Below are 26,779 nucleotides of genomic sequence, written 5' to 3'. Positions count from 1 at the left end.
CCGCGCCAATAAAACCAAAAACGTAGCCTGGCATAGGTTTTAAACAAACCGGCATGTGCACACTGCGGATCGGCATGGAAAGCAGCACATATGCTGGCACGGAGATGCCTGGGTATGACGAGTAGCCATTTGCAGCCGTCGGGGTGGTAGTTGCGGCGATGAAGTATATCATCACGGATGGCGAAGTGAGAGGCTTGCCGGTGTAGCGCTCGAGATGGCGGGTGGGCGAGTGTTTCAGATAGATAATCTATCAGAGACGCAATCCACGAATCTTTGCGCTGCTCCGCAGCCATGTCTATGGATCCTGATAGTGAAAGTAAGTTGTCTTGAATGGAGACACTTGCAATATCAGTAGAAACAGACGAACGCGAAAGAGCATCGGCATGCTTTTGGCCTGAGTGATAAATGACACGGATGTCGTACTCTTGAAGCCGTAAAGCCCAAGAGTACGACATCCGTGCCAAGCGTCTGGAAGGATCCTTGAGGGAGGATAACCAGCAGAGCGCGTGGTGATCAGTAACAACATCGAAAGGGCGGCCATACAGATAAGGCCGAAATTTTGTAATGGCCCAGATGATCGCTAGGCATTCTTTCTCAGTTACCGAATAATTTGCTTCTGTTCTTGTAAGAACACGTACGCAACAACATATTCTTGGTAACCAAGCTTTTGTTGGGCGAGTAAAGCACCAGGACCGACACCGCTAGCATCCGTGTGGATTTTTGTGGGAGCGGTTGAATCGAAATGTCGCAGTATGGGTGGTGTTAGCAGTTCACGGAGCTTCGCAAAAGCACTGTCACAGGCTGGAGGCCACGCAGATAGATTGCGGTCGCTTTGAAGTAGGTCTGTCAGAGGTGCCATGATCGAGGCAAAATCCCGGACGAAGCGGCGGAAGTATGAGCAAAGCCCAATGAAACTAAGCAGCTCCTTGAGAGACGCGGGCCTCGGGAACTCGCTAACAGCACGTAGGTTAGCGGGGTCAGGGAGAACGCCATCCTTCGACACAACGTCGAAGCGTGGAGCATGCAAGCTGACCGAGAATGGTCAGCTTGCATGCTCCAAAGTGACACTTCTTCAAGTTTAGTTGGAGGTCTGCTGCAGAAAGGCAGCGTAGAATATGTTCCAAGCGACGAAGGTGCGTGGGAAAATCGGGCAAGAATACCACCACATCATCTAAGTAGCACAAACACGTGTTCCATTTGAGGCCCCGTAGGATAGTGTCCATCATGCGCTCAAATGTTGCCGGTGCATTGCGTAGGCCGAATGGCATCACGTTAAATTCGTACAAGCCGTCTGGTGTAACAAAGGCCATTTTTGGCCTATCATCCGGATTCATCGGCACTTGCCAATACCCGGAGCGTAGATCAAGGAAGGAAAAGAACTCTGCGCCTTGTAAAAAGTCGAGGGCGTCATCGATCCGAGGCAAAGGATAAACATCCTTTCGTGTTATTTTGTTTAGACGACGATAATCTAAACCGTATCATGCCATTCTTCTTTATAACTAAAACAACCGGCGACGCCTAGGGACTGTTTGGTAGTTAAACGACGCCGTGCTTTAGCATGTCACCTACTCGTTCATCAATGACACGACGTTCAGTCGACGAAACACAGTACGGTCGCTGCCGTAGTGATGGGTGATTAACTGTGTCGATATGGTGGCATACAGTAGATGTTCGACCTAAAATAGCGCTGTGACTGTCAAAAGATGGCCGAAACTCGTCAAGGAGGCTCAAAAGCTCACACCTCTGTTGTGGGTTTAGGCCTTCGTCGATTACGCGGTTGGAAATGTCGGCAGTAGAAGGGTCATTCACGAAACTACAGGGGAGGGTGCTGACTTCCGATAATCCATCAGGAACGTCAAGTGTAGCGATGGTTTCGAATGGTTCGATTGAGCCGATACATTCACCCCGAAGCAGCGTAATCCTGAATGGGAACGGATTCCCCCCAGACACTTCAGTTGCACCACCTTGAAGAGTAACGAGAGCGGTGGTAGGTGGCGATGAACGAAAGCAGCGGAAGGCGTGAAGAATGTGGTAGTGTCGACCACGGCGGAACACGACACAGGTGCGAATACAGCAGCACACGGAGGGATTTGAGTGTCGTCACTAATGACCAACTTCGCGTAGGAAGGGTGATCGTCCGCAGGTAGAGCATCACCAAGAGGACAAAAGACTACTTCAGCACAGGCGCAATCAATGACGGCTTGGTGATGGGAGAGAAAATCCCAGCCTAAAATCATGTGAGAACAGCGCGAGAGTACTACGAACTGCACTGTGTAGGGCACTCCTTGAATTACAAGTCTGGCGGTCAACGCCGCCACAGGCTGTGCAGTGGCAGTATGAAGAATTGAACCCAAGTAAGGCGTTGTCACTTTTCGAATTGCACGGCAAACTTTTTCGGCAATGACAGAAATGGCGGCACCAGTATCAATAAGGGCAAGTACAGGTACACCTTCAAGAATGGCATTAATTACATTCTGCGGCGAACGAAGAGGGCTTATGCTTCGTGACGAGGACGCAGTTCTTGCCTCGGGAACTGCGTCATTTAGTTTTCCGCGTCGATTGTAGGGGGGCGTTGGCGCATTGGGGAGGGCGAGCGACGATGTGGAGAAGGAGATCGGCGATCAGAAGGTGGTCGGTGGCTTGGTCGAGGAGGGTGCAATTTGGTATCTGGAGTGTAGGGAAACGTGTGGTCGTACTCATATGAACGTGGGTTTGTATGTGAATGGAGTGGTGTGAATGGAGTGGGTGGCGGCAGCACAGACGTGCGACGTGTCCGGGTAGACCACACGAAAAGCAGATCGGCCGGTTGTCGGCGGTGCGCCATATATTAGGGACTCGGTGGACTGGAGGTCGTGGCGGCTGGGCGGAATAAACAGGAGCAGGCAGTGGAGGCGGTGCTCGAAACGTCTGTGGTCGTGCTGATGCTCCGGCATACGACAATAGTGCATTGACTGGTGGCACCAGCTGTGGAGGAAGGACCTCAGACAGTTTTGTATAATAGTCCGTAGTGTAGGGCTGAGCGGCGTACTATGCTCCGGTAGGCCGGAGATGAGCGAGAGTCGGCGGGCAACTTCTTCGCACACAAAATGTTTGATCTGCGAGAGGAGAACGGGACCTTGCGAGGGAGTTAAGCCGGACATCGATTCCTAATGTGGGACAGCACGGCGGGTGACGAGACGTTGCCGGCGGAGCTCATCATAGCTTTGGCAGAGCTTGGTAACTTGAGCGAGAGTAGCCAAGCTTTTTGAAATGAGCATCTGGAACGTGTCCTCGTCGATACCCTTAAGAATATGCTTGATGCGGTACACCTCTGTCATGTTCGCATCGACGCGTTTGCACAAGTCAATGACGTCTTTATGTATCTGGTGAAATTCTCGCCAGGCAGTTGAGATCTTGACTGAAGGTGCTGCTCCGCACGAAGTTTGCAGACAGCAGAACGACCGAAAACTTAGCTGAACTTTGTCTTGAATGCTGTCCAGGTTGGAACGTCGGTTTCATGGTTCCGAAGTCACAAGTGGGCAATGCCCCTGAGGTAAATGCCAACAATGGCCAGTCTCGTGGCTTCGTCCCATTTGTTAAAGACACGAGTTCGTAGGTAGCCAGCCAGTCGTAAACGTCGTGATCGTCAAACAAAATCGGAAATAGTTATATGCCAATTTCACATTGCACGACACTTCTGTTTATGGTAGTTGATTACTTTGAACACTTGGCCCTGTAGTCCTCAGCATTCATGGTTTTACGCTAAATATTGCTGCAAATAAAAGATAAATTTTTTATACACTGTAAAGTGATAACTAGGTTTCATTGTCAGGACCCATCACAAAATTCCAGCCAAGTGCTTACCAATGCAGAGGATGTTGAAATGGAAGCCTTGCTGTACAGATTTGCTAACCAGCTGTTCGGGAAGGCTGTCAAATCCGACATGGCTCTGCAACTTGAGTGTGCGAATGTGGTCGTCGATGTAGTTACCCTGCAGAAAACAACGCGCGAAAGCTGTTTACTGACAAAAAAGGGCACACACGGCAGGAGATCAAAAAAGTTTTCACGATGAAGCATCGTCCTCAGCTCCTAAGCTTTTTAATTAGGTTACATTACCTCGATCATACTTTAGTAAGTGGCCGGATGTTTATCTAGACCATTTCCTGCGTGCCAATTACAATCGTTAACGGTTGCTTCGGGCGTGGCATCACATGAGTCAACGCCAGCAGGTGCATATTCGGCAAGCGATACGATGATTTTCGCAAATAATTTCCGCGTACTAATCGCTGTCACAACGACGAAAGGCTAACGAGTTTGCCGATGTCTGCGCAAGGCTTACACGGGAGATTGACAGCAGCACGGTCAAACGTTGGAAAGTGACAGAAGACTGGTAGTTTCACTTACGTTGGTCTGCTCGACTTCGGCGGCCGACATGGCGATAAAAGGACAACAGTTTTTAGCTTCGTTGCTGCTGGCTGCACAAGGACAGGGTACAAACGCGTTTCTTTTAACTTGTAACAGATGCCGCTTACAAGCACCAAGCCGAGGTTGCGATCAAAGCGCCACCGATGCGGTGCCACCTCGTAGCTTTCGCAAGCCTAGTTAGCCTAGTGGCGCCGCCGTGCACAAAGCGCACACGCCCCAAATTTACAGGACCGCAGATAACCTTTTGCCAAACTTTTGCGACTTATAGTTTTAATAATTTGAACACACATATCTTAATTACTTAAATTGCAAGTAGATATGTTAATAACAATTATTAGCAATATTGTTTCTACTTAAAGGTACATCAGCTTACGACAGCTGCGAGCCTATTGAAAGGATCCACTTAGCTTTAAACATGGCGAGAAGCCAGGGTGGGAGTGTACGCCTTTTTCGGTGGATGTAATGTCTTGTAAGTTGTTTTCGCCCGTTTCTGTGTGACAACATTCCCGCCGTGAAAACATGGATGTGCCGCCGGACACAGCGATGGCCCAGGCCAAGCGTCCCGAGGATGTGATTAAGATGCCTTTGAACGACAATCTGAAATTCGCCGTGCTCATCGGATTTGTCGAAGTCGGCCAAGTCTCCAACAAGGAGGTGGTAAACACCGTGTTACACTTGGTGAGTGTGCACCTGTTTTCTCAGTTGGCGCACCGCCACCCGACGCCGGAATTTCTGACAGTCGCTTCGTGAAATTGGATCCAATCCGCAATCAAATTAGCGTCATACGCGTCAATTGGCGTAGTCCAGCTTTACGCTCACGAGCGTGGTATCAAGCGAAAGCTAAGCTGAACGAGCCCTTCCTTCAGGTAGGATTTGTGTGTAGTTTGCGATCATCGTAAGCGGCGCTAGGGAAGTGGACAGATGAATAAAATGCGCTATTTAAGCCGACTCTGTCCCGCTTGTTACATTATGAAGCTCCTTATCGCGCTAAGAAAATCGCCACGCTCCAACAATCGTGGAGGTAACGGCTCGCCGTAAAGATAACGCCGATATTCTTGAAATATGCTCCTTTCGTCACATGGTACCTGAAATGTTATCGCGAAATCCAGTGTTTCAGCGCTAATTACGACTTACTGTCCTAGAAAATGAGTGGTTTCTTTCGCGCGATAAGGTGCACGCGTGAATCTCCGTTGACACTCTTTGGTCCCTCAGGCAGTGCGCACTAAAAGATATTGAGCGTGTGTGATGCGGGATATACAAACACTGCAGTTTCACGTTCACGTTAAGAGAGAGGAAAAGCAGGCTCCTTTTTGCGGCATATTTGGTTCCTTTCTGCTTCTCCGCACGTTCACGTAAACATGTGTTCGGCTGGGCTGGAAACGCAATCGAAGCTCGCACCACGCATTGCAGGCGTTTAATCAGCCTGCGCTATTAATTTGTTCGCGTACGGCGTTTTTAAGGACAGCGCTACAGTGTCCAAGTGTGGGAATGCGAAAAGTGAAACATGGACGATCATGTATTGCTGCTCGCCATCGCAAAAAAATGATGTGACGTTTTAATGAAATGCTTAATAACAAGGTTTGCCGGGACTTTCAGGTCGGCGAGTACGGCAGCTGCGCTGCGTCCCTTTTTTACCTCTCTCTCGATCTTTATATCGCTCTCTCTCTCTCGAACCCGGTCCAAAAGCTGTGTACGCACTTCACCACAGCGTGGGTTTGAAAGAGGTCACTGTCGCCCGTTGTAGACGAGAGGCGCGTCGCAAATTCGGCGTGGCGGAGTCTGTGCCGCTCTTAATTTAAACACGGTCTATCGAGTCGGCGTAACCGAGCGTGTGATCGACTTCGCGAGGAATTGCCCCGCCGCGGTGGTCTAGTGGCTAAGGTACTCGGCTGCTGACCCGCAGGTCGCGGGTTCGATTCCCGGCTGCGGCGGCTGCATTTCCGATGGAGGCGGAAATGTTGTAGGCCCGTGTGCTCAGATTTGGGTGCACGTTAAAGAACCCCAGGTGGTCTAAATTTCCGGAGCCCTCCACTACGGCGTCTCTCATAATCAAATGGTGGTTTTGGGACGTTAAACCCCACAAATCAATCAATCAACTTCGCGAGGAATTGAATGGCGCGGACTTTTCCAAGCGATCGGGTGCGCGCGCCGGCTGGTGTTTTATCTTCGCTGCAAGGCCGGTTTATCTATCAGCCGTCTTTTAAAGCGAGTTAGTAATGATTCTTCTCCTTTTTTGTTGTGCCAAAATAAAAAAGAAATCAACAACCATGAAGAGTTAATAGAGTTAGTGGTCGCTTTTCGGTTTTTGAAAAGACCGGCGAGACATTTTGCATGTGGAACCAATCGAATATTTTGTTGAATGCTGGTGAAAAAAAAAAAAAGCAGTAACTGTAACACCCCTCTTCCCTTATCGCTCACTCAGTACTTTTCTATGCTAATAGATACAGGTAATACAAAAATATTAGCATAGTCTACGTTCACTGTATTATATTGCTCCGCCTCTCTTTCATTCAAGTTGGTTTAGTTAGGAGACTGGGGGGGGGGGATGTGAAATTTAAGGTTTATCGATATCACTTCCCTTCTAGGCGCCGCCTAGTGCTGTTTTCGCTGACGCGAATTACGGTACTCACCTCATAGCGAAATAACGCTGGTAAACGTCTTTATTATAATAATATTTGTAATCGGCGTATTATCTAGGTGTTACTCATCCCTCTATTCATTGTTTGTTTCTTCCGGTAAGTAGTGAAAAAGCTTAATATATGCGGCTCATTTACGCAAAACCGCCTGCAACGGAGACATCTCGGGGGGGGGGGGGGGTCCAACTAAATTATGACCGCCATCTAATTCTCGTGTTTTCTGCTTCCATGCATGAGTACACCCGCGTGATACGGTAAAAATAAGAAAAAAGGAATAAATTGCGAGAAGTCCACCTCGGTGCGCGTATTGTGTTGAAGACAGTATACAACGCGAGCGCTCGATATCGGTGGAATTTGCAGCATGTGTGGCTTAGCGTGATTAAACGTTATCATCAAGACTCCTTCATGCGCCGTCGCGAAGCGGCAGCAATTGTCGTTCCGTAGAACAAAGCACGACATGCGGATGTCGTTGTGGTGAGCTTTGCAAGCGCGCGCGAGTTTCAAAACGCAGCAATGTTTCCGCGCTTGTTGAAACACTCGAGCTTTGGCGTACTGTGCGAACAACGCCCGCCGCTTTGCCTGCCGTAGCCTCGCTTCCTTGTCGGTCAATTACCTGATAATGACAGTCATCCTGCAAATGATAGAGATAGAAATTCGGCGTTTAGAAGTTTAGAATCGCCGAGGACTGGTTACAGCTAGTCTTAAACATTGCGGGGGGGGGGGGGGGGGATGTGTTACCGTAGGTATCAGGCCCGTAGCAAATAATCGTTTTCGGGTATGGGGGAAGGTGGATATTTGCTTAAGGTTATGATTATTGAGGAAAAACACCTATTTTTGTTATTTATTTAAACCTCCGTGAAAATTTGGAGGAAGGGAAGAGGCGTGGTCTAGAGACCCCTCCCTCCCTCTTGGCTACACTTACGGGCCTGATAAGTATACCAAGAAATATTACAGAACACATGTTTAGCTAAGTACCTTAAATAATTACCTTGAATTTCGGGTGGGCGCTGCTTCTAATTCAATGTTTCTACAGCTTGCAGTACTGTAGTATGCATTCAGATTCAGTTCCGACACGAAATCTGGAATATAAATGTATATGGAGGGAGAAATACACATAGAGAACCCGCCTACTGTTGAGTTTATCAACTAGCGCTAACTTTACAACGAGGGGCAAAACAAATTGCGTCAAGCAATAAACACCTGCAACGAAAAGAATGAACACCGCATTACGATTAAGTATAGATTGTAGTTAACGTAAACTGAGTTAGCTCTGTGCTCAACAAAAATGGGTGCAAACTGCAACTGATGGAATTAATTGAACGTTCCTATGTACGCGTGTAGGTGGCAAAAAACCTGACGAAACGCACGAACAGCGAACATTGCGTAATTAGTTTCGCGCTTAGGTATACGAAAAGTCATTTAATGAAGCGAAGCGGGCTCGATAGAACTCGACAGCTCTGAATATGGGATTTAGCAAATAAATGGAAGCTTTCAAGACACGTATACTTAGGCATAGAAAACAAAGATGCCGGGAAAGTGTTTCGTTAAGCTTACGCGTGGTGGTTTGTTCAATTAGAAGCGCTCTGCTTTAGCAGTAGAGGCCCAAAGTAAACAAAAAAAAATTGATTGCGACAAGCCCGTATGTTAGGTACGCTTTATAAAATGTGTCTTTATATATACACATACACGTCTCATTCCTGCATGCCTCGACGAATTGATGAACTTTTCGAATGATGAGCATGGCATGTTCCCGAATTTAACGATCTTTCCGACCTCGACTCGTCGCTCCTTGGCTCCGACTTCGATTCACATTTTCAAATAGTCAGGTTCGGTACATATCGTCTGCCATTCTAAATTTCAAAAGTACAAAAGTGTGCTATGTACAATTTGACGCGTATATTTCGTTTACTATAAAAACCGCTCTTTTCACGCAAAGCAATTCGTCGTTAGAATGCCGTTTTTTTTTTGTCAAGAAAGATTACTATCTGAGATTCTCGTTTGAGTGAAAAATGGATGTTCCGAACCTCCCAGTCGTGTTTCTTCGTTGCATTTTCAATCCGCAATACAAAAACTGTCTCGTGCGCTACCACGAAGGTATACTCCCGCTTCTAGGTGCATTCATATACGCGATGACCGTCTGTGAGATCCAAGTAAAAAAGTGTTCCCTGCCTTTTTGAACGAACACGCAGTTGCTTTGTTTTTACAGTACTGCGCCGCGAATGCGCGTTTGATTGTACGTGGAACGTAACTATAAAGCTTGTTTAGTGTGTAGAAAAAAGTCAGCAGCAAAACCGGCGCGTGCGAAAGGTCAAGCGCAGCTTCTCGGGCGTTCATGATAACCTTCTGCCTGTCGCAAGCCGTTGTCTTCGGGCTAGCTGAACCGCGTGCCTCGTTCATATAGTTAGTCTGCTTTGCAACTGGTTAGTCGATCGATTGAAGAATCCCGGCTTTGTATACTATACCCGCGTGTGTGCCGACCTTTTTCGGAGAATCGCGTCGTATTTAGACGCCGCGGTCGCATGCAGGGCGAGTCTGACGAGATATCGAAAACTAAGTGGCTGTTTAAAAGCGAGGTATTGGTCGTATAGCGTGCATACCACGTCCACGAAAACTATAGCGGCTATTGAGCACATTACTGATGCTAGCAAACAGGCGCGTTCGAAAGCGTGTTTCTTTTGTTGGTTTAATGTTCAGACGTAGCTATACTTTAACGCTGTCGTAAAAGTTGGATGCTATTTTTTTTTTTTTGCAGTGCAGCGCATACATTGTATATATGGTCAGATTTAGGCGTGGACAGAGTTCTTGTGCGAACCTGCCGTGTATAGTTTAGCATTAAAAAAGTCGGGCTGCTAAGATCTAGGGCTTTGGTTCGATTCCCCTTCATAGCGGCAGCGTACGGGTCAAGTGCAACAACAACTACAAAAAAAAAACGTAGCTTAGGGACAGGGGCGGCGCCAGGGAAGGGGGCAAGGGTGGGCTGGAGCCAAGGGTGGGCTGGAGCCCCCCCCAAAATTCTCGCCTGCCCCCCCTATGCCCACCCAAGTGCCCGGAAGCATATATTGAAAACCTAGTAGGAGCAGAGCTAGCTTGCCCCCCCCCCCCCCGGAGGAACTCACTTTTCGTGGTTGTCCCCCCAGTAAAAACATCCTGGCGCCGCCCCTTCTTAGGGATAGGTTAAAGAAACAAAAGTGGTTAAAATCAATTCGGAGTCAGCCACTATAAAGGGCGTGCCTAGTAATCACGTGGTTTATGGCACGTGCGACGACGCGAGCAGTTATTATTATTATTATTATTATTATTATAGTTTCACGCAAACTTTTTTGGTTGATTGATTCGTCACAGCGAAAAAAAGAACGTCGGACATGGACCATTATTCGGAAGTTGCTCTGCGAAAAGATAGTATTTCGCCGGCAGAGGCTTCACCCGTGACATTTTTTGTTTGTTTCTTTTTGCAGTTCAGCGTTGTCGCAATGACCGCGTTGCTGACACCAATATCGCGCCCACTCTTCTGATTTAACTCGCTTAAAGGGTGGGCGGCAGTTTGAGATATAATCTATACCTCTCTATCGACATAGAAAGACACGGAACACTGGCACTCACTAGTCGGGTTTGGCAGCATGGTTTCTTGGTAAGAGCGAATCGATACATCTATATACCGCTTGCAACCTTTAACTTTCAATGAAAACTGTGATAAGCGTATGGACTTGCTCCACCTTGGTTGAGTAGCCATACTTTCTCTGCATATAGCAGATTTCACGTTCTATGTTCCTTCTTTCGCGAAACATTTCAACTTGACGCTCGATAATTCATTAATCATTATTCACATAAAGCTTGCAGCTTCGACGGCATTATTGCGAGAATTGGAACACGCTCTTATACAAATCGGCGGTCTTTTGGTTCGCTACTTCATGCGGTAACAAGTTCCAGTGTGATATTGTGCGTAGAAAGAAAGATGATTTCAAAAAGATGTGGGCTATAGAGATATTCTCTGACTTTAAACAAATTATCTCTACGGCATAGCAAATAATTCGGTGGATCCAGGCGTGAAGAAGGCCTGATTCCAGTTTGACTCTCATGTATCGAATAAAATAGCTCGAGACAAAGGTTTTTGCGGCATTCGTTTAGAGAAGGCCATCCCTGAATTCTCTTCATATTGATTGAACTTCATCGAATAAATATTCGATGAAGTTCGCCCGTACATCTTTGCCCGAATTATACTCGTCCATTTTTTCCTCGACATGCATGTGCCTCGGCTTGCTGCTTGGTGATTATTTTTGACTTCAAATTATCTCTCGACCGCGTTTTTTTTTTTTTTTTTTGCTTGCAGCTTTCGGTGCCATGTTCGCCAGAAGTAGTGTCCCCCACCCGATCCGCTTATTGAGTCCGTCTCGACTCGCCAAATGACATGCTGTTACATATTTCATGTAGACATTAGAAACCGAAGCCTCCTGGCTAGCTGTGCAACTGAGTGCAGTGACGTGTCGCAACGCGTGGAAGACCCGCGCACCGCAGGCGGCGAGTCTGTCTCTCTCTCTCTTGAACCGTCGTTCGACTGCGATCATTAACTGTCTCTTTGTTTGTTGTTTTTAGCAATACAGCATCCCAAAAGTGCCCCTTGGGATGGTATCGGCGATTGATGGCGAAGCAGTTTTTTTTTTTTTTTCTCTAGAGAGAGTTTCAGGACTTGCTTTTCCCGCATGGCGACCCCCCGACGACAGAAAGGAAGAAAAAGTTTTCCGAGCGAGAAATTGGAGAAAAGAAATTCGGCCACACTAAATGCGTCCAATTCCACATCGAAAGTGCACACCGGATCCATTCCTCTTTTACACGGCCGCTCAATTTCCCACAATTGAGGCTGAGGGGCGGGCTTTCTCTCCGACTGTCGCAAAGCTTGAAAGGTAAAAGAGAGAGAGAGAGAGAAGATTGAAAGAGCGAACAGGGAGAGCTAACGTCGACAGGATGTGCACATACTATAAACCATACCAACATTTTACTTTAGTACACTTCGCTGACTGATGATGTTGCCAGAAGATTAACGTTCTTCTTCTTTTGTTCCTCCCCTCTTCCCCCCCCCCCCCCTTTTACCCCCGAGAACTTTCGCGGCGTGCCGCCTTCGTCTTCTTTATTAAGGAGCGTGATTTCTGTTTTCTGTTGAGCCTCGATTTTCTTTTGTCATTGGTTAGTTTATATATGTCGATTCGGTTCGTCCTTCCGAGGAAGACGATTCTCTGAGTATTTTTTTTCCGTACTAGAAATCGTAATTGGTGTTAGCCGCCCGTCTGTTGCCTTTTTTATTTTCATTGGGCCACCGGTCATTTGTGGAGTGGGATTTTACCAATAGCGGTGGAAAATGTTCATGTTGATAGTCTTTTTCTTTTTTTGTGCACACCAAAGTGTTTATGACCGCCTGAAACAGCTTGGCTGTTAAAAAAAATTCAGCCACCCGTTCCTATGGCACGAAGCTATACAGAGGAAAGGAAAATAGACCTGTTTTTACTATGGTAACGCCGGCTTTCCTGCTATGCAGTTTGCCCTATACTAATGGCGGCTATAGCCACTTGCTGCAAACAGCGTATCCAGGCGTTGTTTGCTTACGTTGTGGTGCGAAATATGTAGATTCGGCTCTCTTGGGGAGAACACGCATAATAGACAACCTCGAGCACGACCAACGAGGACTTCGTATCCACTTGGAGCGATAGAGTTGCCGCCATTATTGTAGGGCAAATAGCAGTGCAGGGAAGAGCACTTGCGGATTATGAAAATGTTTTATTGCATGCGGCATTTTCACAAAGAAAACTTCCCTGTTGACACAACACATTTATATTAGATCGGCATTCGAGCCCGTTCGCCAGCGCTATTTTCTGTTGTGAAGCGACGCCATCGAGCTCAAGTTCGTATACCATTCGCGCACAGCACTCCTCGTTGATTGGTGTACTGCATTCTTTTAAATTCGTGCGGCTTCTCTCTGCATAGCTTCACGAAAGAAAGGATGACAGCTGTTTTTTTTTCTCTCTTTTTTTCTTTTTTTCCCGGTGGACGTTTGTTCCACCTTGCTGCCAACCGCAGAATTGATGCGTAAAGACATAACGCATGGCGTCCGTTTCCCCAGCGTCTCGGCCGGGTATCCGCGGCATCGGTCTTCCAGGAGGTCTGGAAGGCGGCCATTCCGTGTACTCCGTCACAGCACCCCGCTCTATCGGCGTCACGTACACGGTTCTCCCTTTGCCTTGGGGCATGCAGCAGCACGTCTCGTTGGTCATGCTGCTTTTGCAGTGTACTAAAGAAAAGCAACACAAAATGACATGAAATGCTGAACGTGCTGCTCTTGCAGCATTAAAAATAAAATAAAACGAAACATTGAATGACGCGAACACGACTTTTAATATACACAACCTGTATACATAACTTGCGGAGTGTATACTGGGCGTGGAGTGCGTGCACTGTTGTAAGTAGCTGAATAGTGCTTGTTACTATATACAGATTGTTACAGTCTGGGCTCTATATACATGCGTGTTATGACGCTTCCTGTCTTTACGCTTACTAAACATGCCAGTGCTCACAGAACTCTCTTTTCAGTGGTCACGTGGTCGAAGTTTCCATTCTTCCTCTCTCGCCATTGAACGGCTTGTTTTTTGGAAAATGTGCAAGTTATGCTCTATCCATGTGGCGAAATGCTATTGATTTCGAGAGTGGAATATCGCGTGCGAGTGCGGCTTTACGGGTAGGGCCCCGGAGAAATGTTTTGTGGTGGCCGTGAACAAAACTCACGATTACGTTCGCGACAGGAAAAGTGTGCGCGCCTTCAATTAGCGAGCGTCAACGAAACTCGCGCGTTTCAGCTCTGAAAACACTCTGCTTCGATCGGCTGCGTGACTTTGGGACACGCAGTGCTCGATGGATGTAGCTCATATAGGGAATAAATTGCCGTCTTTTCATTATTCTTGGGGCGAGGAAGGTATATGAACGGGGCCACCACTATGTAAATGCGTCAACGTTAGCACGAAGTACGGTAATCGCACAATCGTATATACGTTACCTGCTTGCCTCGAAGTGGAGGTGAGAGTTTGATGGAAATGCCAGACGCCAGACGAAGTGTGCGTTAAGATGGCGGCGCCCAAAATCATAAATCTGGCGTGGTTGCGATGAAATGTTTCAGTTTGAACAGGGTTTATGCAGTCTGAAAAGGCCAAAGTGAGTAACCAGACTAGTCGGTTTATCGCGCAAAGCCTTGCACAACGCGACTGAACGTAGACGGAACACACACACACACACACACACACACACACACACACACACACACACACACACACACACACACACACACACACACACACACACACACACACAGCGCTAACTTTCAGCTGTAAATGTTTACGTTTTTAGCTGAACATTTCCAGTTGAAAGTCAGCGCTAGCTGTGTGTGTGTGTGCGTGCGTGGTCGCGCTCTACTTTCAGTTGCACTGTTCAAATTTACCTGAAAAGGAGAGGCCGTGCCTTGAAGCCCCTTCCCCGGACGAAGTCTGCTATGCTCCTGCTGTCTTCCCGCTCCAGGGAACCTTATACATGTGTTGCTATAGTAGTGCTAAATGCGCTACAAAAATTGATGGCATAAATATGCTCGTATCGACTTGCGTTAACGTGCGCTCTAAAAAAAAAAGGTCTAGTAAAAAGGGTGTCTTTTTGTCCCACAACAATAATCGTCATCCGACTTTCCGGCGCTTCCTTTTTTGAAAAGTCGGCTTGGGCTACTTTGCTATCAAGAATCGCTGATAACGCGCATGTCGTTCGTGACCCGAAATCGCTGGGTGCGCAGAGATAATGCAGGATAGAAACGCAAGCTAGTTGGTGATTATTGTTGGGTCATAAAGATGCCATTTTTACGCGATCTTTTCTCAAAGTGTTATAGATGAAAACGAGTTCAACAGTATTTTATTCTCGCGTATTTTTTGCGGCTCAATTTAGCCGCGATGAGAAGGCCGCATAAACACAGCCGAGCACGGCCGTTCCAGTGGGGCGTTTTATAAAGTTAAACGTCGCCCATGAAAGGCTTGAAACGGTATTTTTCTTTGCTATTTAAAAAAAAGGAGGGGACGCGGCTTTCGATTTTATTGCCACCGCTTCTGCGAATTCACGCCATTCCTCATCTCCTCGTTGGAGCGTTTGCGGGAAATTTCGGTGCACTTCGTGGCGTCTCCATTATTGCACGCTGCCGTCGGAACGGTGCCGGTATTCAGATCGGGCCGATATGCGGCTGGTCGTCCAGTTTTATTGGCTGCCCGCGCGCGGTTCGCTGTTAGTCATCCGTACGCGCCTTTATAGCTCGTGTATGTATGCGTTCTCTTTTTGTTTCACATCTTGCGGCCGTTCCGCACCGCAGTTCGAACAGAATTGAGGTACCTGGTTCGTGCATAATCGCATCGCGTGACGAGGAAAAAGAAAAAAAAATATGACGTGCGCACACCGAAAAGCAGGTATGAATGATGCACGCCCGGTTTGTGTCGCGTGCCCGGTCGAGCTTGGCATATGAAAGAGTATCGACTCGCTTTCTGACCGCGCAACATGTGCATTCTGACGAACGTTTGCTTGTCCGTCGAAGGATGTTGAGTCGCTGTAAGCTTGCGGGTGGTGGTGGTGAAAAACATTTACTGAAACTACTTCCGTTTGAGAGAAAGGGACGACGTTGAGGGCCGACCCTTTACAAGTTCTAGGAGGAGTCCCTAGTCCAGGACCCCTGTGGCTTCTGCGGCGGCACGCGCCCTGGCCACGAGGGCTCTTTGGCCCGCAATTTGGACGCCTGCCTTATTATACCGGTGGACGTGTGCAACTTGTTTTAGCGCAGACTACAGCTCAGATAAAGCTTTTCAGTGCCTTAAAGGGGCAATGACGAACAATTTTCTATCGTAATCTCGGTGTTGTGATTTATTCTTTGTGCATTCGCAAATAAGCTGGTGAAATTTCAGCGCGTACTGCATAGTTCATTACTTTATAAACACGAGAGCGGCCTGACAGTTGGGCAACGGTAGCACACTTGCGAGCCGCGATGTAACAAGCAGCTATAGCTGTGCGAGAGTCTGCATTGCGGCGAATGGTATAGCTTTGGCATCAGCGGCGCACGAAATAGAGATCTTTTTTTTTTAGCTTTCTTCATTTACGCACTGAAATTGAACGCTTTGCGGCGGCCGAAACTTTCGTGAACGACGACGGTTCCGCTTCTTGCTGCAGGCGCGTAGCCAGAATTTTTTTGCGGGAAAGGGGGGGGGGACCACCTTGATTTCGGGAGGAACACCCCCTTAAAATGAATTTTTTTGCTCTCCATGCCACGGAGATAAAATTCGGGGGGGGGGGGGCATGTGCCAGGTGGGCTACCCCCTGGCTACGCCCCTGCCTTGCTGTATACGTGACGTCACACCTAAACGTTGGGGTCACACCCGGCATGGCAAAATGACGATCGCTGGCGGTGGACGGAATTTGATTTGATTGATATGTGAAGTTTAACGTCCCAAAACAACCATATGATTATGGTGGGCGGGATTTGAAGCCCTATTTCCATATCTGCGTAGGCATGATGGACTGTCTATACTTCTGGTTTTTGCTGAAAACTATGTATTGTTAGATGACCATGTCATGGCACCTGCAAGTTGGACGTTCATTGAAGTGAACCAGATGACCAGGGCGAGAAATCGCTGCGATTTGTTTCAGCTGAGCTGTTATGCCCCTAGTATGTCCAGTTAAAGAACCCCAGGTGGTTGAAATTTCCGGAGCCCTCCACTACGGCGTCTCTCATAATCATATGGTGGTTTTGGGACGTTAAACCCCACATATCTATCTATCGGAGTATGTCCAGTGTCGTATAGATGGGACATTATCACCATGAACCGACGGGCATGTGCAATCTTCGTCCTTTTTTTTCTCTCCTTTCTGCTTCTCTCCCAAAACGTGCGCGCTGATTTGTCTGGTGTGGGATGATGCAATAACTCTGATGGACGAGCGAACGGGTGCGGACAGAGCGATAAGAAGGAAGAGAGAAATTGCCGGCGAAAAAAGTATCTCGACGAGTCAGACTTGCGTGCCCACGATCGGAAGGCGAGCATTGTAACCGCTCAATTATACTGGCACGCTAGCGGATCATAGCGTAGCCTTTTTTAGTGAATTGTAGCGAGGTGTCGTGAAAGAGAATAGAAGCTGAGGAGGGAGGGATAGGTGGAGGGGAAAGAGTAAAGCATAGCGTTGAAAAAAAAAGAGAAAGATTTAAACGGAAATGAAGGAAAAAGAGAGGGAGAAGAGGCAGCAATTTAGAAAGAGCGAGAAAGACATAGAAATAGATGTATAGAAAAAGGAAGAAACAGAAACAAACAGGACAGAAAAGAAAAAGAGAGGAGCGTAGTTATGTGTAGTATAGTGTAGCAATGTGCGGGAAAGAGAGAGGTGTGAAGGTAAAAGCCTAGCCAAGTCAGAACCGGCTCACCAACTCCCTACGTGACTTAGTTCGACTTGCGTGACTTAGTTCAAGCTGCGCAAATATGTATTTTTTTTTGTTTTGCGGAACCATTCTCTACAATTTCGCCTTCGAAACAACTTACAGAACTAAGAAGTGTTGACCTATATAGCTTAGCAGCTGTAATGCGCTGCTAAACTCGTATTCCCGGCCAATGCGGCTGCGTTACGGTGGGGGCGAAGTGCAATAACACCTTTTAGTTAGGTCTAGGTATGCGTCAAAGAGTTCAAAGTGCACTCTAAGAGAAAAAAAGGAGTATATATGTGTGACTATTTTCGGAGAATCCGGACTTAATACATATACGACTCTCTTTAAAAAGGCACGTTCAGTCTCTTGTGGGTCACGCGATTCTCAGAAGAGTATTGATTCTCTTCTGAAAATACTTCTGAAATGTGAAAAAGTCAGGACTGCTAGAAAGTAGTCCTGCAAGGAGTTTTTTTTTTTAAGTGGCCACAGAGTTGTTTTTAAAAGGTTCGCAATCAGTTCTTGCCCCCTCGAATGAAAAAAAAAAAGCAGCGATCCGCAGCGCGTTGAGTCGCGCACTTCAGTACTAACAAGAACGTTTCGCATTCATCTATCTATATCGGCCTCCGATAACCTTTACGGCGGGCTGTATACGTTCATACATTGTTGCCCATATGTGATGATGTTCGCGTTTACCGCCTGGGAGCCGAAGCACGATATGGGTATTCCATCCACGTGTACACACTGCTTCTTCCTCGGAAGACATCAGCAATGTTTCCTTGTTCGCCAAGCGTCGATATAGAGTATACACGTATACGCATCTGCGTGTACTGTGAGAAACTGTTTCTGTATATACACTGTTCCGCTCTGGTTTCAATCAAGCAGTGACAGTGTTTCGTGCTGGACACGTCCGCGCAGCGGCTGGATCACGCCATTCTTACTTTCTCGTTTCATTCGTCATCCGGCGTGTACGTTCATTACTTTGCTGTTTTAGTCGTTCGATGTTGCGTGATGACTAAATAGGATCAGGGCACGCCGCTTTCAAATGGGAGGTCGTAAACTGTAACGATATGGTAAATAAGAGGCGGTTGAGGGATGGTTACGTCTCAAAACTACCATACGATTATAGGAAATGCCGTAGTGGGGGGCTCCGAGAATTTCGACCACCTGATGTTCTTTACTGACGTAAACTCTGCGGCTGTGCTGAAAGCAAGCATGAAGGGGTGGCCGGCACGCAAGGAAGCTTTATTGATTTATATATGGATTCTGCAGAAAACACTAAGAATGTTTAGTTTTAAAATGTATTTGAGTAAACGGATGCATGCAGATTTGTGTTTGAATTCGGCCTCCATTTCCGTAGTTTGGTGAATTGTGCGCAGCAGCTACTCCAGCGCCTCTGGGCATACTATGGAGCCATCGATTGTTACTCGCGAATCACCACTCCCCACGTGGTTGTAACTGTCAAGGTCCACCCGGGGTGAACCCTTCGAAAACGAAGGAATTCAGGAAATAAAATAAAACTGTGAAAGAACACATATAAACAGAATGATTAATACGTAAAGCGTTGTTAGCGAATGCACTGTGTATTGGTGCGAGGCTCAGAATTACTGCGTGAATCTCTGCAGTACGCGAAAAGAAGGTCATGCGAGAGGAGAAAAGCAACGCAGAGATATAGAGTATACGTATAGTGGGGGTTGAGTGTCTAGAACGTGCGTCTGTGATGCTGCAGGTACTGGGTTCGATTCTCCAAGGTTGCGGGGTGCTTACCAGGTTTCTCTAACGGGGAGACCGATACCCCGGCCTTTCGCTTGTTGGTGTGGATACCCATTTCGCGAGATATAGCCTATTCTTTCCGCTGTCTTCTTTCACTACCCTCCCTTTCCTCTCCCGGCCTGTTTTCTCTCCATCAAACGCATCAAGCAGCACAACACAGGGAGGGTAGCCCGGTGATGGCAGCATCTCTCAACTGGCATGCGTAATACTATATAACTTGCAAAGAACATAAATCACTCACTCAAACAAAGATTATTTTCTAAATTTATACTTTGTCGTCAATACGGTGTATAGCAAGATGAAATTAGTGTCAGGCCGCTGATTGACTAATCATGGCTGCGTCTTGTATTACAAGGAAACACTGGATGTACTCCGTAACTGTATTACTGCACATTCTCGTTTTCGTCTTTGCGTCGTCTCCGTAGAAACGCAAATGCGGACACTAGTGAGGAAAGGATAGAGAAAGAAGGAGGGGGGGGCGTTAAAAAATTGGTAAATGTTTCATGGGCTCTGTGTAGTTATTCAGACACAGACTTCGGCTGGTATTGTGGAGATACATTCAGACGCCCGATGGCCGTCGCTTTTGATTCGTGGGCGCGTGGCTCTTCGTTCTTGCGTGCCTCGCGAGCGTCGTTGCGTGTCAGCGTCGAAACGCGCGGGTCTGTGTGCGGCGCGCGTCACAGCCGCAGATGCGTTCCGCGCTGCCCGGGCTGGCGCGCGCGTGACAGCTGCCTCCGTCGGGCTGCAGCGGAGGATATGTATATATATATATATATATATATATATATATATATATATATATATATATATATATATATATATATATATATATATATATATATATATATATATATATATATAAACACTAACGAGAGATAAAGCCACGAAGGTGCTCCTTCATGCATGCAGTACCTAGCGCTTCCGCCGTTACAGCGTCTCCATATGGTCGCTGCCGTTGTACGGGACTCTGGCCTTCCGCATTGACATACGATTGCGCGTATGCGATCGCACGTCCTATTGCACAAGGTGTCCTAACTAGTAGCCAAGGCTGTTCCGTCACTACTCTCGCTTTGTAACACGGCGTACCATTTTTCTTGTGACGTCCCGCCGCGGTGGTCTAGTGGCTACGGTACTCGGCTGCTGACCCGCTGGTCGTGTGATCGAATCCCCGCTGCAGCGGCTGCATTTTCGATCGAAACGGAAACGCCGTAGGCCCGTGTGCTCAGATTTGGGTGCACGTTAAAGAACCCCAGGTGGTCGAAATATCCGGAGCCCTTCACTACCGCGACCGCGTCTCATAGTCATATGGTGGTTTTGGGAAGTTAAACCCCACATATCAATCAAATCAATCATCCTTTTTTGTGACAGCAATTATATGGACACTATTGTCGGGTTTTCGCCGTCACCGTCATGTCCGTATAATGTTCCAACTGATATCTCACGCGCATGGTATGTTTACCGCGAGTAAAACGCGCACGAACGGGAACTTCTTTGTCGCACAGAGGGCGAATGAAGGACGTCACTCCGCTCGGGAATCCTGGCTTCCAAGCGCAGAAGGAACGGGAAACGCGCCACCCGTCTTCAACGAGCATGAAAAGAAGCAAGGAGGGAGGGGAGCTCGAGTAGCAACTTAGAACTGTGATTCCAAGGGCTCGGTCGTGATTGCTGGCGTGCGCACGATCTGGGAAGCCGTTATCGGGCGGCTCGTATACCCTTCTTTGTGCTGTGCTCTCAACGCGAAGAGACTGTGCGGAAAGAGCTCCTCTCCCTGGAGCGGCCTTATTCTCTAACACCAGCGTTTTGCAGCGTTACGCGAGATCGGATCCAAGAGTTAGCTCCCAGCCCCACTTCCAGCACCATTATAATTCGTTGCTATCGCATTCATCGGTTTGCCCTTGCGGCGGAACTGTTACTTTTCCTTTCGCCGATGTAAAGGCCTGACCCCACGTAGCTGCGCGCAGAGGGCGCGGCGCCGCGTGAAAAGTCAACGCATACCCACGCGCTGCAACGAGTGCGTGTGGTCAGGCCTTTACATGTCATGTGGCCTTGTCATGGCTTGTCATGTGGCCTTGTTTTGCCTTGAGAGAGAGGCTCGGTAGAAAAAGGGAAAGTCCGCGCCTTGGCGAGAAAAGCCTGGCCGAAAGGGGGAGGGGGAGAGGCAGTGCGCTGCCGAGAGGGGTGAGAGTCAGGCCTGGTGTACAGGGTGGAACCAGTGGGAGGTGCGCCGAGATGATGATATGTGGGGTTTAACGTCCCAAAACCGCCGTATGAATATGAGAGAAGCCGTAGTGGAGGGCTCCGGAAATTTCGACCGCCTGGGGTTTTTTTAAAGAGACTTAGTTTGTGGTGTTGCAAGAAAGCCGCTAGGGAAGCTCGGTGGAAAGGGCAGGGCAATGAGAGCGGCACCAGGGGGGGGGGGGAGGGTGCAAGGTTGAGGCTCGGCAGAAAGCGCGACATAATCCAGCTGCTTGCGAGAAGTCGGTCGGTCAGGGACTCAGTGCAGTAAAGGAAGGTGTCGGTTGTTCGCTCTTTCAGAGTGGCGAATACTGCTCGTACTCCTGAGGCAGATGCCACCCGATCGACATAGGCAATAGAAAGGCGATAATCCCTGATGAAGTTGGGCGTCAGTTTCGCCGTGTCTACGGCTTTCTGTGCATCACCGAAAAATCGAGAATGTTGCAAAAATAAATAATAATTCCGTGGCTGAGTGGGGATCGAACCCGGGTCGTTTGCGTGGCAAGCGGGTGTCTTCCACAGAGCTATGTGTCTTCTGGACCGTGCTGGTGATGGTGAATACAGTGAAAATAACTCCAACTGCTTGGAAATGCAGTGCAAGCAACTTTCATGCCCCGCCGCGGTGGTCTAGTGGCTAAGGTACTCGGCTGCTGACCCGCAGGTCGTGGGATCGAATCCCGGCTGCGGTGGCTGCATTTCCGATGAAGGCGGAAATGGTGTATAGGCCCGTGTGCTCAGATTTGGGTGCACGTTAAAGAACCCCAGGTGGTCGAAATTTCCGGAGCCCTCCACTACGGCGTCTCTCATAATCATGTGGTGGTTTTGGGCTGTTAAACCCTACATATCAATGAATCAAGCAAGGCTCGCGGTTTACAAACACGCCTCCTGTATACATGATTCACAATAAAACATGGAATATTACACTAATAACGATGGTACAAGCGTACATTGCCATGTGGCGAAAGAACATACGATTATCATAATGACTTCAGTGTTTAAAGCCAGTCACCCACTACAAAAGGCCCACACGTTTCAGCACCTATACTTTCATGGCCACGTAGCGGCCGTGAAAAGCATAACAAGTTCGAGAAGACTTCATTCACGAAGTGTTTTAAGTATTCACTATCGCCATAGCGTTCAACTCTTAAAGGCGAAGCTTGAGGGTGCCCTAATTTTTTGTTGCTATTACGGGTTATCCATTGAGCCGAAGTTATTTCAATGGTTTGGGATTTGCTGTACGCCAAATTTTGCGTGGCATTCAACATTTTTTTTTCAGCGGTTACCAACCCGCTGCGCTTTAGTTTCCCGCATTTAAAAGTTGTCTGGCGCCAGAACGCGAAGTGCGCCTGCTTGCGTGGCCTTCGCGATGGCTGCGTATCGAAAGTGATTTCGAAGCTTCACCAAATGGCTATCTTGGCGATTGCGTTAATTTGACGAGGTGTCAATGTGAGTGCAGTCTATATGGTAGCAGCATGAACAATGAATTTGAAACGTCTGGTTCTTCTTTCAGGCATAAATAGATGGGCCGATATTATATTGTGATTCGGAGTTCCCGCCCTCAGCTGAACCTTATCCGTTTGTACTTTTGCGTTTTGAAGAGTAACTAGATGACGATAATGTTTTATCAAATACGATTGCCGTATTTACTCGCACGCTACTGCACTGGCTATATATATATATATATATATATATATATATATATATATATATATATATATATATATATATATATCAGGTTCTTTGAACGTCTTTCACGCTGGACCCGACGTATTGTAGGCAAAAAAGGGGCGACGAAACTTTCGTGGAAGCGTCTTTACTAAACGTTTTCAGCTGGTGGACCAGCCTTCGTCAGAGTAATGTGACAACAGTTCATACATGGCTTTAAAAGCTCCTTTCAATAACAGGTCAGCGCCATCTGCTCTGGTTAACATTACAATGCGCATCATAAAATGTCATGTACTTGTCATGTAAAATGTCATGTAAAAAATGTCATGTAAAAAAAGAAAAAAAAAGACAAAAATACGAAAACCAGAAGGGTACATACATACTAAAGACATAGTTAAAGATTCCCTTACATGTACAGTGACGTGATACCATGCTTATGTAGATGTGTAATGACATTGCTTGACAGCATAAGAACAATCTTAGTGATATGTGAACGTGTAATGGAAGCCACTGTGAAATGATTGAAGATAATAAAAAATAAAAATAAAAAGGGCAGACATAGAAGGCATGATTTAGGTGGTACAATTTGAAACCAGTGCATCATCGCTCTTAATCTATGGAAAGACAGGTTAGTTTTCCTTTGTTTTCGTTGATTCCAGCTGAAACAGTGTTAAATTTATGAATGAGATATGATTCGCGCAGTTCACGATCATGGCTGGTGCGGAATCCCGATTCTAGTATCGTGACTTTGAGGTTACTAAATGAGTGGCCGGGCATGTTCACATGCTTTGATAATGGAAGGTTTGGTTGGGTTTTAGCATGCGATCTGTGATTGTTGAAACGTATTCTGAATGGGGTTTCAGTGTGGCCTATGTATTGCATATGGCAGGTGCCACACTCAAGTAAATACACTACATTGGATGAATCACAATTAAAGCTTCCCCTAATTGTGAAAATGAATTGGTTAGATGTGCTGGTGGCTGTTAATGACGGCTCTATGTGAGGACAAACTTTACAACGGGGTTTGTTGCAGCGGCTACAACCAGTACGGTTAGTAGTAGCAATTTTAGATGACGTCAGGATGTCACCTATGTTTTTTGAGCGCCTATACACTACTCGAGGGGGCTCAGGAAAGACCGCTTTTAGTCTGTCGCTTTGGGTGAGGATGTTGTAATGGTTACGCAGTATACCTTGAACTTTGGGGATGGACGCTGAGTGTGTTAGTACTAAATTGGCTGACTGAAGCCCGTTGCTTTTTATGCTACCTTTTAAACAGTCCATTCGATCGCGTCCTCTGGCTCGGTGTATCGCGTCGTCAATAATTTTTTCTGGATATTTTCGCTTAAGAAGCTTCTTTTTCAGATCATGGCAGCAAGAATTGAAATCTTGATCTTCAGAGCATATGCGCCTAAAGCGCTGTGCCTGGCTATATGGAATTCCAGTCTTCCAATGGCGCACGTGGCTACTTTCAAAATGAAGAAACTGCTAATTATCGGTTGGCTTTTTAAAAAGCTTCGTAATTAGGCGTCCATGGGAAATGGTAATCCTGACGTCGAGAAAAGCTACAGACAAGGGTGAGTAAGTATGGGAGAATGTTATAGCGGGATGTACCTGGTTGAATTTCGCTATAAAGTTTAGTTCTGTTTCACCATGTGTCTAAATAAAAAATATGTCATCGATGTAGCGTTTGAAATGCTCAGGCTTTAGTGGCACACTCTTAAGAAACGCGTCTTCGAGCACTCCCATGAAGATGTTTGCGTATGTAGGGCCTATCTTTGTACCCATCGATGTTCCACTGATCTGTACGTAATGAGAGCCATTGAATTCGAAGTTATTCAACTCGAGAATGAGCTTCAGCAGTGTTTCGAGAGTTGACGTGTCAATTAGCTTGTCAGATTTCGAGTGGTCATATGAATCTAAAACAGCCTGTATACCGTCCTTGTGGGGTATGTTAGTGTAGAGGGAGGTGACGTCCACCAGCTGGTCCACCAGCTGAAAACGTTTAGTAAAGACGCTTCCACGAAAGTTTCGTATATATATATATATATATATATATATATATATATATATATATATATATATATATATATATATATATATATATAGAGAGAGAGAGAGAGAGAGAGAGAGAGAGAGGTTGCGTGTGTGGTGTGTGTTCTTGCGGTATGTTGAGGCGCTGGAATGTGAATATATAGGCGCTACCACCACCGCCGCCGCCACCACACGCACGGGGCGTGGGGTGCGTCGATCGAACGGCCGTGTTTTGCGGGGCGAGATGGCTCGCATGCGGCCTCCTTCGCTCGTGAGTATACACATACGAGCGCATGTGGTGTCCCTTGTGAAACATTCTTTGCATTCTGGTCGGCGGTGCCAAGCAGTGTAGAGCACGAGGAAGCCGCGCGTAACGCTGCATATCCGCAGCAGCCAATATGTTACGGGCCTTTTCTTTTTGTTTTACTTTCTTTTTTTTTACTCGTGAGAGAGTGAAAGCTGTAGCTTGCGTCATTACGGGAGAAGGCATCTGTGCTTGAGCGAGACGCGCTTTGTATTCCGCTGGCGAAACTGGGGGGCTGCCCGAATGTTCGAGATGGCTGGTTGCTCAGGGTGATTTGGTGTACGTGCGTCCGCGCTTGTGTGGCGTGGTGGGATGTTAGAGCACAGAGGGAGAATGGTATCGGTTGGCTGCGTTATTTTACGGTATTTTTAGCAGCATTTCATTTTGCTGGGCGTTCAGTGTTATTTCTTCAGCCGTGCAGTGTTATGAGCCGCTCGGTATGTTACCAGTTCCACTTCTGGAGGTTCCGGGTTCAACTCCCATTACCACCGGCTGCCCACCGGCCTTTCAACATGGAACAGTATTTCAACATGGCGCTTGGTCGGTATCGTGGGTTACACTCACCACGATGAAGAAGTGGCTTCTTTCAACTATATCTTCTGCCTTTCACTCCCCTTCTCCCGCCTCACCATGACGCAGACTTGTGCTCTCTTAGAAGTTGTCTTTTCAAGCATCTTTCTTAAGCTCAACTAACTGTCAACGATATATATATATATATATATATATATATATATATATATATATATGAGATCTAACAGACAGTAATGCCAAGGAATGTACAGGGGAAGTTAATAGAACCAATGGAATGTAATTAAGAAGAAAGAAAAGTGGACGAAAAAATAACCAGCCGTGAGCAGGAAGCATTTTTTCATCCACTTTTCTTCTTGTTTACATTCCATTGGTTCTAATACCTTCCCCTGTACATTCCTTGGCATTACTGTCTGTTAGATCTCATTACTATTGTGTCAAAACACGGAAAAACGAGCCCTTAGGTATACACTTGTTTTCTTTAACATATATATATATATATATATATATATATATATATATATATATATATATATATATATATATATATATATATATCACAAGGTTTCGTACTAGCCGCGTATGCCGTGCTTTCAGCCAACGGTCGTTCTTTACAGTGTCCTCAACTAATTAGAGGCTATGAGTGGACTCGAGCAGAGCCTAGTGATGTACGGATACGCGCTACGTTTTCGTACTAACTTGAGTATGAATTAAAGCCGGTAATGGAATATTGGTTTTATTGGT

The 26,779-nt window shown here is 46.9% G+C and overlaps 2 protein-coding genes across 3 annotated transcripts in view; one reads left to right on the top strand and one right to left on the bottom strand.

The window, feature by feature from the left end:
- Positions 1 to 4,556, bottom strand: part of LOC119170218 (septin-2) — a 29,293-nt gene extending 24,737 nt beyond the window's left edge. Inside the window, exons 1-2 of the mRNA XM_037421308.2 lie at positions 4,384 to 4,556; positions 3,844 to 3,970 (exon numbers count right to left, since the gene is read on the bottom strand). Coding sequence (XP_037277205.1) covers positions 3,844 to 3,970; positions 4,384 to 4,413 — 157 coding nt within the window. The 5' untranslated portion in view covers positions 4,414 to 4,556. The remainder of the gene's footprint in view (positions 1 to 3,843; positions 3,971 to 4,383) is intronic.
- A 242-nt stretch (positions 4,557 to 4,798) lies between these two features.
- The window catches only part of rg (A kinase anchor protein rugose), a 344,807-nt gene continuing 322,826 nt past the window's right edge, over positions 4,799 to 26,779 (top strand). For both annotated transcript variants that reach the window (XM_075878095.1, XM_075878093.1), the window contains exon 1: positions 4,799 to 5,082. In XM_075878095.1, the coding sequence (XP_075734210.1) occupies positions 4,924 to 5,082 (159 nt within the window). In that variant the 5' untranslated portion in view covers positions 4,799 to 4,923. The remainder of the gene's footprint in view (positions 5,083 to 26,779) is intronic.

Source organism: Rhipicephalus microplus, chromosome 2 (genome assembly GCF_043290135.1).
Source record: "Rhipicephalus microplus isolate Deutch F79 chromosome 2, USDA_Rmic, whole genome shotgun sequence".
Lineage (NCBI taxonomy): Eukaryota > Metazoa > Arthropoda > Arachnida > Ixodida > Ixodidae > Rhipicephalus > Rhipicephalus microplus.
The sequence above is the reverse complement of the archived record's forward strand: the minus strand, read 5'-3'. Positions and strand labels throughout refer to the sequence as shown.